We start from the raw sequence: 17,343 nt of genomic DNA, 5'->3' as shown, positions 1-17,343 counted from the left end.
TATTTTTCTGGTGTTTGGTGGTAGTGGGTGGGGTTGGGTACGACTGTATAAAGGAACAGTTATTGTTGTTGGTAACACCTTAGTTAGCAAGTTGTCTAGCCTGTCGTGGTAACATTTTTCTCCTTGTAGCCTTAAGGCGATGTGGTGGACTTTACCAGCATCTCTTGCCTTCCTCCAAGGGCAGGGGTTTGTGTGAAGTGTTATTGTAGCTGCTCACATGGATGTCCTGGCTCATGGAGCTCCAAGTTGTCTTTTCTGAAAGGGCTGAGCAGATGTACATTGGACTTGCTCTCCTCTTAAAATTGATTTCTTCAGTGATGATGCGTGTGCCAAATAGCCTGGCTTCTTTTGGGATGATAGCAGGGATTTCTTGCCTGCTGCTGGCTTTTTCTTGCTGTTGGCTATCATTCCAAGTTTTTAGGAGGAGAAAATATTTCAGTAAGGGAGTTGTAAACCTTACCTCTGACAGCTTAGACATTTATGTGAGCTCTTCTGCAGGAGTGGTTTAAACAGCGTAAATAATCACTCTTTGTATTGGTTGATCCTGAGTAAATAAGTTAGAAAGTACTTAAGAGCAGCTCAGCTGGAGCCTTATGGCAGAGAGCAGGGACAAGCAGCCAAGGGTGCTGAGCTCTTCTATGGCACAGCTGTTCCTAGAGGAGGAGATCCAAACCTAGGGCAGAGGTTCACTGCTGCTTGGAGGCAATAACATGGCTTGTCCCTGCAAATAACCCTGCGATTACAGCTGAAATAAGAAAATCCCACTTCATCATCCTCATGGGGAATGAGTGTATTTTCTGGTTAGGCTGTAATGGTCTGCTGGTGTAGAGTGAAAGAAGTGATTAAATTTAAACATATTTCATGTGGAAGCAGGGGATGGCAGTGCTGGCACCCTTCTGGTGGTGCTGCCAGGTGCCAGGGCATGTGGTGTGGCGCTGCTGTGCAGCAGTGTCTTGTCTTCACCATGTGTGTACAGAAGAGTCCATATTATGGTTGTAACCAGCTCCCACTACTAGTTCATGTTATGAACAAGTTTATATGTTAATCAATTGTTACCATGTTCTGTTAATTGTTAAATGTCACCATGTCAAATGTTGATCACCAAGATGAATGCATAGACTCTGTTAATCACCCATATTGTTCATTACCCTAACAAACAGTCCTTTACCTGTACCCTTTTCCCGTCGGGATATAGCCTCTGCTTCCCAAAATGGTGCATAATATGCAAATGGGGGGACACTAGGGACACTGGGTACTACTTAAAACAAAAACCCCCTGAGACAATGAGCCAATGCAAAATCTGAGACTGGAAGTAGTACCCCCAGACTGGAGTAGCAGCGGAGAAGATGGGACCACCAACCAAAGCAACTCCACCATGTTGCCGTGACCTAAACAGTTCTTTATCTGCAGGACCCCCCCTCAGACAACGAGCTCAATAGGATTTCCCAGGCACACCTGTGAGGACGGAAGCTCCAGCTCTGCTGTGTAGCAAAGCTGCCCACCTCCTCCTCGATGTCACCGAAGGGAGCAGCGGCAGTGTGCGTGACCCCGCGGGCCCCCACCCAGAGCTGAATTCTCAATAAAGGCATTAAAAAGGAGCAGGTCTCCTTGCCCTTTTTATTTCAGTTCAGATTGTTTATTCATTAGTAAAATTAATGGTAGGAGGGAGTTGGGCTGGAAAATGTGTATGTGTAAGATAAGAGGTTGCATGACAATACTTTGTGGTCCCTAAACAAGGAGTCAGGAATAAATAATGGCAGAAAAAGAAATCAGAGGAGGAAAAAATGAGTGGGTCAGAGAAAATGCTATCTTTGTATCGACTTTATTGTTTCAATGCCATCCCAGATGTGTCTAACAAGTCTGACATTGTTCGAGATTTTCATTACTAAGAGCCTTTCACAAGGCCCTGCAGAGTAACGCTCGTGTGTGTCACTGGAGCAGCCTGACATGGCTCTGCCGCCCTGCAGGTTGGGCAGAATGTGCTCATAGGGGATGGGGGGGGAGCTGGATCGTACTCCTGGCTTTAAAGAGAGTAAGAAACCACCAGAAATTACTTTGTAAATTTGTGTCCTTCTGGCCTTCTTCACCAAAACAAACTGTGTAAGAGGCTTCCTGGTGAATTGTGTGTCATTCCTGACACAATGATGTTTTAGTTCTGGAACTTGAGTCATTCTGATTGCTGCCATCCATAGCTGTGCATATGTAAAAGCAAAATAATTTGACACATTTTAAGGAGGAGTATCAGAAGCTTCATGAAGTAAGACTGCCATAGCCTCTCATCTTCAGGTAAACCCTTTGTTCTGGTTAAGATGTTTAAATGTCCTATGTGCTTCTGATCCATAATTATTGGTTAACCTGCACTTTCCTATATGATTTTGTGGTTAGTATTGCTTTATTGTTTTAACTGGATGAATAATTTGATTGGCAACACAATCCTCCCCCGGGCTAGCGGCGCCGGCAGCTTGGGCCGGGGCACGGGCCGGCCGGGGCCGGCCCTTCCCCACCGGCCGCAGCGACCCCAGGCGCGCTGCCAGACCTGCCGAGCTGCAGCCTCCCCTCTCCCCCGCCGGCAGCCGTGAGAAAGGGGGGCCCAGCCGGCTGGCCCACTCCCCTGCGGGCAGCAGCTCCTGGTGGCCTGGCTCGGTCTGGCCCCAGCTGCCCCGGAGGCGGTGGGGCCTGGCTCGGGCCCCCTGCTGCCCACGAGATTACCTAGTGGCCAGCCAGAAGGAAGAGAGCGAGTCACCTGCGACCCTTTGGTTTTAAGCCTGGGGTTTTTTTTTGTTTTTTTTTTTCCAGAGGTGTATCTAATTCCTTAATTGGTCAAACAAGCTGTCAACATCTGCTATAACTTCCTGAGGAAAAAAACCCTCACGTCCATGCTAAACCACCACACGTGCAAATGTTCAAATGAAAAAATATTTTATTTTCTTTTGTAGTACTCTGACCATGTCAAGTTTAATTCTTCAGGAACAGGTTTTTTTCCAAGGGCTTTCAAAAGTTGGTTTATATAATTGAGATGTTAGGCACTGCTAATATCTTGAAAATATCAGGACTCTCTTTTGATGAACAAACTATAATTGTTAAATTCTTGTAGATCAAATCACCAAGCCTTATGTTCTTTATTAGGAGAGCTGATAAAGACACAGGAAGCTTAGTGCTTTGTACAAAGTAGGGTATGTAACTCAAGCAGATTCTGCTAAGACTGATTACTTTTGGCTTTCTGAGAAGTTTGTTCAGCTTACCTGAAAAAGATAAATGTATTATTGGAAGTTCCCAATACTTCCGAGGGTCCAGCCTTGTGGAAAAATGGCTTAATAATAGCGAGATGGCGTGCTCGAGTATGTCTTGAAAAAGCAAAAAGGTTTTAATAAAAGAATGACAATAATACAAAAACAAATAACAAAGCCGAGCACAGAATAATGAACAAAGTCCATATCCCTGTTACAACATCTCGAAAATGCCTCGAGTACCTTTGTTCTTTCACTTATGACTTAGGAGGGCTTAATTGGCAAACTGCCAATCACAACAGGGATAATTTTGAAGAGCATCTAGAAAGTCTAACAGGTGCTTCTGTCTTGGCCCTGAGCCAATTATCGTGAGAGAAGCAAGGAAAGTTCTAGCTAAAGTTCCTAATATGTCTAAGGATAAACTGAAACCTCTTTCCTTATACAGAACTGCCCACTTGGATGTGGGGGGTGCTTTCCTACAATGTATATATTTGTAGAATAATAAATAGCTTTGAAATCTTTCCAGAATGCAGCTAAAGTTTCAGTTTACTTTTTCTGATGGTGGATTGACTGAGCTAACAATTTAAGCTGTGCTGCTCAGAGGTAAAACATTCCTTCATTTTGAACTGTCTTATTTAGCAAATTCAGTGTTCGAGAGGTTAGGACATCTAGAATGATACTAGTTTTTTTGTTCCCTGCCAATCAGTTATCTAAAGGTTGTGTGGCTTCTCTTCTGACTTTTCTTTCAAGGTGGTTATTGGAGCCAAGAAAGCTGGACTGTTGTACTGGTGTTCAAGATCCTTGTGTTTGGGAGGTTCTCAGTGTCCATTTCTAGCACAAGTATCATCAGAAATCCAAATCTCATTTTGCTTTTAAAGCTGTTGTGTTAGAAAACATCCATGTGCCACTAACTAAACCTGAATGACCAACATGTGAAGTACATCTTACTCAGCTCTCATGTCATTTGTGAGGCTTATGATAAGGCAGTGAGTCGTGTGAGCTGTGTTGTGCTCTGGGTACATTTCTGACCTAGTGTGTCCTGAATTGTCAATTCAGTGTGCCATTTCAAGGTCTGCTCAAAATAGCTTTAGGAAGAAAATAAAGGAAAACTAATGCCTCTAAGTTGATCTGGAGCCTGATGTTCCCTTAGCTTCCACCTTCGCCCGTAACAGAACTGCAAAATTAGGAACTTTGCTGACATTGATTGGTGTTGGAAATCATACTGACTAAATTGATCTAGGAGCATTTTTCTTGGGCCTTTATTTGCATATGTAGATTTTTCTTCTCCCAAGGATGTAGCTTAGGAGAAGCCTCCAGGTAAAGGACATTGTTGATGGAAGTAACAGCAGGTGGGAAGGCTTGGAGTTCAGTGGAAAGTGATTCCAAGGTGCCTTGTCAAAGGATACTTGAATGGTAGCAATAAGGAAATACTAATGATTCAATTTCTCAGTGATGCAGGTGGTTCTGATAGTCTGGTATGTGATACAGGAGAGGGTGCCAAAAGATTTTACAGCAGAAAATGGGAAAATGGGCTTTAATGTTCTGAGGGGTTTTTTTGCTTTTATTGCCAGGTAATGTATACTGGCTGTCCAGGAGTCACTTGTGAAGACTGGAAGATTTCAGTCTGCTGAAGTATATGTGCGTTGTTTTACTAGGAAGCTTCACAGGCTTTTACTTCCTGTTTTTATCACTTTTTTCCAGTCTGATGTGAACTGGCCTTTTCATTAGCGCTTCCAGAGAGTAGTTGGTGCCTCTAAATCTGTGACACAGACTGTCCAGAACAGAGTTCCCGCAAATGGAAGCAGTCCATGGAGGGTAAGACTCCTAACTTTGTACTGGCAGCACTCTTGGGAGATAATGATTAAAAACCTTCCTCCAGTCATAAGCACAGAGGCAGAAGCTCACATTGCCTTTAGAAGAGGGGTGGCATGGAAGCTTTATTGTCTGGACATGGGCAAACAGCAGGAGTTATGGGCATTGTCACTGGTAGGGGCCTGCTCTGCATTATGGCTGTAGGAGCAGCAGTATGACAACAGCGTTTTGGGCAGCTGCCACTGACAGGCCATCTGGGTGCTGTGCACAGCTCTGAACAATGCTTGGAGCTGCAGCTGGGGATGACAAGAGGGTACAGATGTTTGAGCCAAGGGCAGAAGAGACAGAGTAGTGCTGCTGTCCAGGGAACAGAGCTGATGTGAACCCAGGTGAGTCACTAACCTGTCAGGTCATTGTGGCTCTGACAGGGAGCTGGCTTGTCTCACACTTGCTTTCTTGTGTTTTGGGGCACTGGTCCCTGCTGCATCCTTGTCCCCTCCCTGTGCTGGCATCTTGGACTCACTGTCACTGCAGTGTGTCATCTGCAGCCTATTCCTTGTCCCCCTCTGGTGCCAGGCTGGGATTGCTGTGTGGGGAGATGATCTCGTTAGGGCTCAAAGGAATGGGAGAGAAGTCCATTCATTCCTTGGGACTGGATTATGCTATTCTGTAATTGCTGAAGCTCCCAGTGTTGAGAGTATAATATAAGGGAATCCAACCTAGGTCTGTTAGGCTTAGCACAGCTATTCAATATAGCACAGCATTTTCTTCTTGCCTGTGGTGCCATTTTAAACTGCAGGTGTTTTACTTAGGTATGATTTATATGTAGTGTATTAATGACTCGATCTGCTTCAGGGAACTGTTTTCTCTTTCTGTGTGAGTGAATTACTATACCAAGAAGCTTAGGGTTTTTTAATACTTGAAGTATTACTGAAGACTTCTAAGCTTGTGTGAGCATGCTGAAGCTTGTTTTGTGTTCCTAAAATAGGTTGAATAAAATTTTTATCAAACATATTTTTAAATTGCATTAATGAAGGCTATTCTGTAACTGCAGTTGACAAGCATGGTAGCACTGCTTTTGGTGGGTAAAACTTATTCACATAATACAGCTGCAAAATTTCCATTAGGATAAGATCTATTGTGCTACCTAGAGTTGTATTTTGACTGTTGGCTTCCTTTATAACACTGAGATTTTCAAAATGCGGGACTTTGGCTGACTGTAGCTTCAGTTGTATTTTCTGTAGTCTATAATATGAGGTTTCTTTTGTGTCTTGATTTATTAAAATATGAATATCAATCTAATATTGATATTCAATTGTGATGGACAAAAACTCTCTAAGAGTTAAAGTTAGAAAGTGTATGTTGATTGCTGGGCAGCGTGTGGGATAGCTCCCTAATGCCCACTGCAAAGATCACAGGTAATTACAAAGCCTTTTATTTACAAAAATGTTGAATACACAAAATACAAATGCATATTCATACCCCTGTCACTTCCTCTTCTCCGCTTCGTATGCTAATTGACAAAAAGGCTATTAAGCATGCGTAGTTTGTTCCCTGAAATGGGTCGGTGGTCCTTTTGTGAGGAGTGGTCACCAAAAGGAGGAAGTAAAATGAGTCTTCCTCATTCTAAACTTTCAACCTTTTCAATGCAGATGTGATTGATGGATGGTAGAACTCCCTGTTTCCTATTTTCCAGGACTATTTCAGTGGGTTTCTGGAAACAGAAGGTCTTGTGTTGTATTGATTAGTTTCTCTGTTTGACAAGCAACGAGTTATTAAATCTGGAGTAGCTTATGTTAAATCTGGTTTCTTCTAACCATCCTCTAACTTTTACCTGATTTCAGCAAAGCTTATCTATTCATTTCAGCTAAATCAGCAACATCTATTGTTAACTATAACCTTAGCTTTTCTAAAATCTTCAAAATTACTGTCTCATTCTGGACTCGATTTTTATGGAAAATGTTTAAGTACTTATATACTTCTGGTTTGTGGGTGGAAGTAAGTAAATTATTGTACTTGGTAATGATTATCAGGTGATAGTTGATATAGGTTAATGCTGCTCTTGAGTAATGCAACTTTGATGCCTGTTTTAAAAACTGAGAGGCTGTGCTATTCTCCAGAAATGTGTACGAAATTCATGCTGGAAACTGCCTACATCAGACTGGTCTGCATCTGTCTTCCAAGATGAGAATACTTTTTTTAGGCATATATTCTCTGTATTTAGAGAGAGATTCTCGTATTATTACTTATTTAGAGATTAAAGCCATTCTTTTAAGAGCATAGCTCAATATCAGATTTTATCAGTTGCTGCTGGAAGGGACAGTGCTGCTTCCTTCTCTCTTTGCACAGTGGGTGCTGGGGATTTGCAGCTGCTGCCCAGAGAGCAGCATCTCCCTGTCCCTGTGGTGGGAGGCAGCACTGGCTGTGCTGGCACTGCTTGTCCCCTGACAGCTGTTTGCTGTTGGCTTGTGCAGCTGGGTGGTTTGGTCCAGCACAAGGTAGGCAAGTGCTGGTTGGGTGAAACTAAGTAACATGGGACTGTGGCCCTCAGTAGTGTTCCCAAGCAAGAATTCAGCCTCTTGCTCCCTTGGATTTCACAAGCACTCTGTTTTTCAGCAATTGTGTTTTGTTAGTTTTCAATTCAGGTTGTCTGCTGTGCAGGAGGAAGGACTGTTACCACTGTAGGTCAGGCTCAATCCCATCATCTGCTTTGTGATTTCTGAGAATCATTTAAAACCAACTTGCCTGCTGTAGGAATGATGTTTGCTGAGGTCTGGCCTCTGACCTGACAAGTGTTTCTCATGTTCCCTGGATGCTCATGTTTGCCTCTGAGGATGTGTGGGCTTGTTCATTTAATGGCTTCCTAGTCTGTGCCCTGCACACTTTGTCACTCCTTGGCATGTCTTGTGTCACTAATTTGCTGTTGTTTCTGAAGAGCTGGCTGTAACTGATACAAGTAATCTACATAAGCAGTGTTCACTATCAACCCTGAATAATCTAGAGCTTCCTGACAGATGAATTACAGGCATAAAAATGTTTCACAAGGTATCCACCATGTGAATTGCATTCAGTGGCATATGACAATGCGTGTAATGTGTTTGTTTTATGGAGTTGGAATTAGAAATAGTTTAACTTCTCAGGAATGCTCAACAATTTTACATGGATCTCAACCACGCCTTTTTAAAATTATCTTCCCATATTCAGGCTGAAGATGGTTAGAACAAATGTAATGGTTTTTATAGGAAATTAATCCTTTTTCATTATTATACGTACTTCTTTTTGCGTTTCTGAAAGAATGATGGCAAAATATAGCAGCAGCTACAAGAGCAAACCCTGCAAATCAGAGACCTCAGGACCTTGCACAGTAGTGAGAAATTCAGCTTCTGGCAGGGGATGCACGTTTGTACTGGTGATCAGATTTGTCCTTTCTGTGGCAGAGGTATAAGCAGAGGTGTGAATTTCTGATATTTATATGCTGGGAATTTAGAATCAACACTGAGGATGATAGAAGCTCTATTGTTAAAGATGAAGGTTCACTAAAATTTTTCTGAGTATGACAAATTCTGTTTTAACATGGATTTTTTTTGATCCCTTCATACTGTTGTGTAATGTATTGGTCACATTAGGGAAGCCTGTGTAATGTCCACAGGAAGGTAAAACAAGGACTGAGACTTGAACACCCATCCTAATTGCAGTAACCACACTGCACATCACATAGGAGTTCGCAAATAACAGTAATGATGGTAGGAGAACAGCTCAGGTGATGTGGCACTTTCTGAATGCTAGTTTTGTGATGGAGGATGGATAAAACCTATCTTATTTACTCAGCAGACTTCTTTAACAGAGGAAAACCTAAACTTTATTTGAAACAAGAGGATGTCCTGAGGTGTAGCAACACCAAGAATTAAGAACCACTTTATTGTGCCAGCTGCTGTAGTATCAGTGGGAAAGTTAGGTGCTGTTGAACAATTCTGTTTGATGCTGTCTCAGTTGTAGCATGTTTAAAGTATTGCAAAGCACACACTGAATTTATAATTCATGCTTACAAATACTGTGTACTATTTCCTTCCACTAAATGTCTAAGTCTGCTTTAGCATAATAAGATTTTAGACAGGCTTTTAAATTAGGAGAGCTTGTGTCTACTCTGAAGTCAAAATTTTATTTGTCATGTGAAGGAGTATCTCCGTGACGGTAGAGTCCGGCGACAAAGTATCTCTATAAGCAAAGTAGCAGGGGTAGCATGTGGTTTATTGTGAGTGCCTTGCTTGTAGCTGCTGGGCACAGCTAAAGCAGGCCAGGAAAGCAGGAACGGAGAGAGAGGTTCTGAATACCGTACAATAAATATCTTTCCAAGTTGAATAGTATGAGTTGGACCAACCAATCTAATACAAGATAACAACATTTACATACAGCCAATAGAACTGTCCCATTACCTAAGGCAAGCAGAAGGGTATTGTTTAATCAAGGGAGATAGCCCTCAGCTTGGCACATCGTTGTTCACTAGCTGATGGCCCTGTACCCCACACCCTAAATCTCAAAGTTTGCTTTCATTTCTATCTCGCTTGCTGAACTCATACCCCCAGAATCCAAACCACCATATTTGCAAGGTCTTTCTACTTCATCCTTCCCAACAGTCATGGTACAGGGCAGTTGAAGAGGAAAGGATGATTTGCAGAAGCTTTTATTTTCTGTTATATATAAACTGCCACTGTGACCTTATCTAAAAATTTGCTTTTGTATCGTAAAAGTATTGACTTAGAAAATGGAATTTCTTCTTTGGGCTGTGAATTAATAGCAAATTGCTTAAAGAAATACCTGATACATACAGCTACTAAGTTTTTATCATTCAGTTATGTTTATAAATGTAAAATATATAAAAGACCAAAAATCTGAAGTGTGGCTCTTTTCAGGGATATTACATAGTTTATATTTTGCAATGTTTGCTAATAAATAAATGTCAGCAAATAGAAATGTTACAACTTTTTCACTGTCCCTTCACGTGGAGGTATGATTTCACAAGCCAGAATAGTCTGTGGTCTTTCATTTTGGTTAAAGGCTGTAAGATACCATACTCTTGAGACATAAAAAAATAATAAACTAGGAATTTATTTATCAACTGTATTAGATCTTAGAACTGGAAGTCATTAATATTTTGGCCTCTTCTATACAAATTTATGTGATTACATCTTTCTTGTAAATAGTTTGAGCTGTTTCTCTCTCTCTCTTGAAAGGTGGCTTTAATGAGTCACAGCTTCCATTTTAGTAAATTGTTCATGGGATAGGCAGGCCCAGGAACAACTGGGTTAAACCAAGAGATTATTTGAAAAATCTAGGGCATGTGCTCTGTTCACTTGATTAGTTTTCATAATTAATCCTTGTTTCCACAATAAAAGAGCAACCTAATGTATGCGAATAAGAAGCACTTTTCTTGCTTTTGTGTTCCTTCATCTCTGTAATTTTACCAGAGAAAGTAAGTGAAACAGGGAAACAGACTGTACGTGAATTTTTGGAACAATTCTTGGTTTGTTTAATGAAAATCCATGGGATCAGAGAGCCAGGTGCTATTTGGGGATGTCTGTCTGTGACTGCTTCAGTTCTTTTCTGTTTGACTACAGGTGCATGAAGAACAGAGGAGATATTTCCGCTTATCAGAGATGATGTGGAGAGACTCTTTGTGAGTAACTGATGTGTGTTTTCTAAAAAGCCCAAAATGCTAATGCGGGAATTAATTTTTTTTATTCTCTTAGAATAACTGTGCCATTTGTCTAACAGTTTCATTTGGATCTGGAAAACTGTGAGTGTAGAGCCCTTCATGGGAACCATGGACAAAGCTCATGGTTGAAGGAAAGATCTGGAGGACAGAGCAATGTATGCTTTCATAAGTGATTAACCACAGTGTAACTTGTCTGTAGTGGTCAGTCTACCGAAGGCTTTTACTGTTGACTGCTGAAGTGTTCCAGACAGCAGTAAAACCCCTGACATGGTGGGTATGGGGAACCTTTAGCAGGGTTTACTTGTTACTTACAGAAGCTTATTGTGCATGTCAGGTTTTTTAACACTTTGTTGTCCATGTCCAGTTTTGGATTGCAAGTCTGCTAAAACTGCCTTAAAGATGATGGGAATAGTAGCAGTCAGTAGAAGCTTTCCTCAAAGTTTTCAGTTCTTGTCTGCTGGAAGAAATATTCTGGGATCAAGCAGCTAAACCCCACTCCTAAAATATTACATGAAAGGAAGAACCTCCATGATGGAATATAACTGTACCGAAATAAGTACTTAAAGGATTTGCTTTTGTAGAGACAAGGTCACTTTTAGAGAGCACAATTAGGTGATGCAATGTCTTATTTTTCAGATGAATTCCATAAAAATGCTGTGCTTTTAGTGCTGTAGGCTCCCCAGCCAGCTCATTCATTTGGAGTAATTAGTCCCAGTGTTTCCTTTTTTTTTTGCCAGATTTCCAGTAACAGTTTTGAATTAAAGCAGCATGTAATTTTAGGATTTTCCATGATAGCCTTTGTGCTTCTTTTTTTTTTTGTGTGTGAGTATAATATGATTAATGTGGTCTTGAGTGCTTTCTTTTAAACCATAAACTTTGATACTCAGGAGCTGCTGCTTTGTTCTAATGATAATTATCTAGGTGCCTTTGTGGACAAATTCAGTGCTTTTCTTGGCAAGGAAGAGCTCAAGTTAGAACTGCTCTTACCTCAGGCACCTTGATTTCTAATTTTTCTGATGTTTGTAGCATTAAAGCTACACAGTCAAAAGTTTTTCTTTGTTCTTAAGTTGAAGAAAAATCCTTTTATTACAAAAGACTAGTGTCTTGGGTTGGAAAATGTAACCAAAAATGTGTATTCTATTTTCATCTGTTGAAACCTGTTGGGAGATAGTGTTCTTCTCTCCTCCTGCAACCATCCTGCTCCTGTACCCATCTTCCTCCCGCACCCATCCTCCTCCGAGGGACATCACCTGTGAATGGGCCATTCAAGGTCTCTCACGTGACTGACAACATTACTTCATCCCATTGTGAGATGCTCCACCCAGTGGGAGGAGCCAAAGCCGTTCCACCGGCATAAAACCTGCAATCCCAAACACTAATGCAGCCGGTTTTCCACTGAATTCTCGGTGGCAGACTGGACCCATCTTGCCAGCACTGGACCCTTTTTTCTACAGGATCATCTCTACTCCACAGAACAAGATCTGTTACTCCAGGAAGACTTATTTGGACTGCTTCCAACACCCTGACAACAGGGTGTCAGGTCGTATCTCTGACTCTGTCAGGGTTTTTCTAAGACTTTTGTTTATTTGCTTGGTTTTTGTTGTTTTGTTGTTTTTTGGTTGTTTTTTTTTTTTGTACTACTGCATTTGTATTTTTCTTTTTTTTCATATTCCTAGTAAAGAACTGTTATTCCTATTCCCATATTTTTGCCTGAAAGCTCCTAATTGCAAAATTGTAATAATTTGGAGGGAGGGGGATTTTTACATTCTCCATTCCAAGGGAAACTTCAGTTTTCCCTAACAGATACCTGTCTTTCCAAACCAAGACACAAGTTTAGACTGAAGAAATCTTAATAGTTTCTGTAGTTTCATTGACTGATTTTGTGTACTTTTGTCTCAGTCTAAACCGATAATTCAATGGACAACAGTTTAAATTACTGAAATTATATTTTGGCAGTAGCTAAATCAGTCTTGAAGAATGACCAAACTCATTGATATGCTGTTCGCTACCTTCGGGGGTATTTTTCCTTATATGTTTGATCTTGGATTAGAAGCAATGGATTTTCTACCTTTTTTTTTTTTTTTTTTTTTTTTCCCCAAAACAGCCACACAAGTGCTTTTTGTCTGCTGGATGCATTTATGGTGACTTGAGCATATTCAGTCTCAAGTTTCACTTTTCAGACTTGCACTCTGAGTGCACACAACCTCTTAGCAGTGTTTTAGTTAGTCACATTTCTGCTAAGTGTGAAAATGGCTCTTTAATGAGTAATTCTTTGAAACTCTGAAGAAAAACGTTATAAAAGCTTTCCTTAGAGCAGAGTTCTTATGTAGGTGTTCTCTCTGTCTCTAAAAGCTTCTAGTCTCTAGTAATCCCAACCAGTACCTACTCAGTCCTATTTCCTTCAAGTTATTCTTTTGTACTTCATTTTATTTAGCAGTCATCTTTGTGTTCATAGCAGTGATGTTACAAGTACTTTCAGTCCTCACTAGGTTCATGATTTTGTCCTTTGTTCCCAGGCATGTGCACTTGAATACTTTAGAATTCCATTGCCATTCAAAATGTGAATGTTGGCATTGCCATGTGAAGCCTTTTTTAATATATTCATGTAAGAATTAAAATTAGAAGATAAAGAACTAGAAAAAATTCAGTGGAATGTTTTTTTAAGGAAATGACAAACTTCTTACCTTATTTATTGGACACTTGTTTTTGTTACATCTGGTCTCAGTATGGTGTGTGTGACAGTGTTTATGCTTGTTAAGGGGGAAAAGATTTCTTAATCTCAGTGGAAGAATTAACCTCTTCAGTAAAAAGTTTTTCTCCAGTAAATGCTTTTAGCTCTCCAAATAACCTTTTTTTTAACCAACCACTAAAATGACCTAAAGATTAGTAGACTGAATACTCACAGACTGAGTGTTGACTTGCATTAAAAGAAAATAGCTGTAATTTTTTTCAAGATTGGCTAGGTAAAAGTAATGTTTTCTTTGTGATGGAATATTTGATAAAAAAGCCAATATTCCTCTTCTGTGACTAGAAATTAATATGCAGGCTTAATGAATATATTGAAACATGACACAGGTGTACTCCTGCTAATTTATTTTTTTTTTGTCATGAAGACAGAACAGTGGTTCAAAGCAGAAACATTCTGTTGCATGTTTAAAAGCTGAGTTTTGGTTTTGATTCGGGTATGTTTCTGGGTTAAATGCAGTTCAGTTTCCTCTCAACATGGCTGTGGGTCCTGCCATCTGTCCAAGTGCAGCATTAGTGTATGGTTTGTAAGCCAGTGCCTTTTGCACATGAACTGTTTGCAACTTGAACTCCATGTGGGAGGCAGAGAGGTGTGGATCTAAAATGGCTTATATTTCATTTGAAGGAGGTCAACTGCTGCTTTTAATGGGATAGGTGAGCTTGCAAACTGTCCTGGCTGCTTGGAAGGTCTGGCTAGCTTGCAGGATGTTCAACGTACTGTAAGCAGGTTTTTTCTGGAAAGCTCTGACTTTGGAAAGTTCTCCATCTGATGACACCTGTTAGCAGTGTAGTGTAATCTCATGCTGGTTTTCACTTTCCCTTTTGTTCCCTCTCTCTGTCTTCTGTCACTTGAATGGATGTCTGCTGGTTATAGTTGCTCTCCTGATGAGTGATGATCGTAGGGTTATGACTAATTGTTTCCCTGCTCTGTTTGCTGTTTATTTGAATTCATCAAGTTAAAAAGAAGGGCTTTAACCAAAGCAACTTTATGCTTATGGTAAGGTGCTTTAAAGTACTAAATCTAAAATAATCTACTCACATGGTGTGTATAGCATTGTCCCTTTGAGAGTATGGTATTTGTTTTTCTGCATGTAATTTATCAATTGTGACCTTATATTTAAACTGTGTGTATCACTTTTGGGTACAGACTGGCATATTTCATAAATTGATAATGTATAAAACATTCAAAAATTGTCCCTGTTGTTTCAAAAATGAATTATTGTAATACGCAGTTTAATCTGCCATAGCTAGCAGCTGATCATCTAAGTGAATACTTTTGAAATAAAAGTTGTAATCTTGAAAAGTAACAATACTGTCTAAATTGCTTACTCCCAGAAAATTCTTTTGGTGCTGAAGTTTAGCTCTAATCAATGTCTGTCCATTTAGTTAAAATGGAAGAATTACATTATCTGCTATTCATAAAGGGAAGGGGAAAAATAAATAGAACTTTTATTTGGGTGTGTCTGATCTGTTTGTTTAATTTTGCTTTTAACAGAAGAAATTACCTAAATTTGGAAAGAGAAATGTCCTTTCTTCATGGTTACCAAATAGTTTGTTATTTCCTACATTTAAAACAAATGAAAGGAACTGCACTCCACCCAAAAACAACTGAAGGATGTGTATATTTTTGCTTTATTTGAACAGAAAACCCCCCCACACCTGAACACAAAAACCCCCTTGCACTATAAAACTCAACCAATCAAAAACCTCCTACGTGTACATTTCACTCTTTTTTTATGCTTTTGTCTGTGTATGTTCCTGTGTGCAGCTTGGTAATACATTTCCCATTATTCCATTGTCATTGGACATCTGGGATGTCTCTGATTCAGGTTGCAGCTCACTTGGATGCAAAATCAGTCATATCTTGGAAAATAATCGCACAGTGGTGGAGACTGCTGGAAAAACAGTCTTGCTTGTGTTCATTGTATAGGGACATCAGTTTTGCATCTGAAACTGATCTGTTTTAATGAGCTGCACTGTAAGCTTACTAATGTTGTTAAGGACATCTTGTAATAATGAGAAGTGTTGGCTTATATTTGCATTAATGTCCTGTCCTGGAGAATCAAAGTGGAAGCAACTATTACGTTTTCATGTGATCTTCAGAGGTATTATACGGGTATCCTGCAGGACCAGTGAAGGCTGTTCAGGGAAACAGCTCAGTTTTTCAAAGTGTGTTCTACAGCCTGGTGACTTCCAAACCCATAAATAAACACATACTGAAATCCAGACAGCAGTATGATTCCTGTGGATAATAGCAAATTTAAAAATTGAAGATAACAGTGCACTGTTTAAATGTCCATATCTGTCAAGGAAAACCTTCAGCTATAACTATTGCTCTTCTGCCTTGTCACAATATTGTATGTATATTTATGCCTGACCTGCCTATGGCATTGCTGAAACTTGAGCATCTTGCTAATCTCCTTCCATTTTCCCAAGTTATGTTATCACATCCAGCTCCATCATGTTGGATTCCAAATATTTTCAGCATGCAACTACTCTGTTCCAAATTCCTGAATTCTACTTTCATTCTTCTGCTCCAGCTTACCTGTTACAGGGTGGTTGAATCCAAGCTGACAGCCGGGTAGGTGGAGGTAGATCAACCAAGGATCCGGGAGGAAACTTAATTTGAAGTGAATGTGTTAAATCTTCAGATGGTCTCATTTTGCTTCTGTTGTCCCAAAGAGCACAGAGGTCATGTATCAACAAGTCACCAAGTCCCTCAGAAGCCCAGCTGGACGAGGAGCAAAGTCATGTTTGCTGTTGCTTAAATTGATGTGACTTGAGTGAGTCAGAGCAATGTGGGAATGAAACAGAACATGAGAGCTGAAGCAGAGGAGTTTGCAGGCTTTGCAAAGCTGCTCTGTCCCGACTGAAGCAGCATCTTTGCCTTTGTCTGGGTTCCTCTTTGCTCTCACAGCCAGGTTTTCTCCTCTCTTGTTCTGTGTCCCGGTAATTAGAGCGCTGATGTGACTGTTCAGTTCTGTTTTCAGATAATTAGAGCTCGGCCCATACAGCAAAGTACATGGTTGTCTATGTTGAACTTTGCTCAGGGCCTTTGCCAGGACATCACTGGTCTGTCATTGGGAACCAGAAAACCTTTTCATTGCTGTTCTGCAGTGGGGTGTGGCAAAGACTTCAGCTGATGAGGAGTAATTATGTGATGCTGCTGGCTTGATGTGCAGTGGGAGCAGCCACCCCTCTGCTGTACATGCTTCAGGAGTAATGAGCAGCGATGCTGGAGAACAGGAATGGCCTTGTTCTCCAGCCAGTTAACTGGGTTAGAAGACTGATGCAGAACTCGGGAGCAAAGAAAGGAAGGAGGGTAAATGAACTGAATCACATCACTGGAATTTGCTGTGAAAAAGAATTTGTGCATTCAACACCAGAAAGTTAAGGCTCAATAATTTTAGTTAATTGTACTTCTGCCCTTTGGATTCTGTAGGCTTTCATCAGATTAGAGTCTTGAAGTAAAAGCTTAGTCACACTGTGCCTTGTGCATTGTTCTAGGGTGTTGATAAAAAACCATTATAAATAGGCTGCTTATCTACAAATTCTATTTTTAGTTATTTTACGCCCAAATGCCTGATATAATGACTGACAATTCTGAAAAACTTTTTATTGAATGTAATTATTTAAAATACTTGATAGTCTTCAAATAGGTCTTTTCCTTTTAATAAATCAGTCTTTGATTTGTGCCATCTGCACACCCCCTCTCCCCTAGCAAAAAAATAAATCACTGAATGGTCATTTATTTCAAGATCCAGCAAAATTTTGTCATGTTTTAGAAATTTTTCCCCAGCAGCTGCTTTTTGGACAGCAAGGTGTTGGTAGTTTCCTTATATTTCT

The 17,343-nt window shown here is 40.3% G+C and overlaps 1 protein-coding gene across 12 annotated transcripts in view; it reads left to right on the top strand.

Moving 5' to 3' along the window:
* LOC134565121 (kelch-like protein 13) overlaps positions 1–17,343 on the top strand; it is a 128,475-nt gene that overhangs the window by 28,791 nt on the left and 82,341 nt on the right. For 7 of the 12 annotated variants that reach the window (XM_063424541.1, XM_063424530.1, XM_063424536.1 and 4 more), the window contains one exon: positions 10,655–10,713. The exons of the other annotated variants lie outside the window; for them this stretch is intronic. In XM_063424541.1, the coding sequence (XP_063280611.1) occupies positions 10,655–10,713 (59 nt within the window). The remainder of the gene's footprint in view (positions 1–10,654; positions 10,714–17,343) is intronic. 12 annotated transcript variants of the gene reach the window in all.

Source organism: Prinia subflava, assembly GCF_021018805.1.
Source record: "Prinia subflava isolate CZ2003 ecotype Zambia chromosome W unlocalized genomic scaffold, Cam_Psub_1.2 scaffold_33_NEW, whole genome shotgun sequence".
In the NCBI taxonomy this organism is placed as follows: domain Eukaryota; kingdom Metazoa; phylum Chordata; class Aves; order Passeriformes; family Cisticolidae; genus Prinia; species Prinia subflava.
The sequence above is the reverse complement of the archived record's forward strand: the minus strand, read 5'-3'. Positions and strand labels throughout refer to the sequence as shown.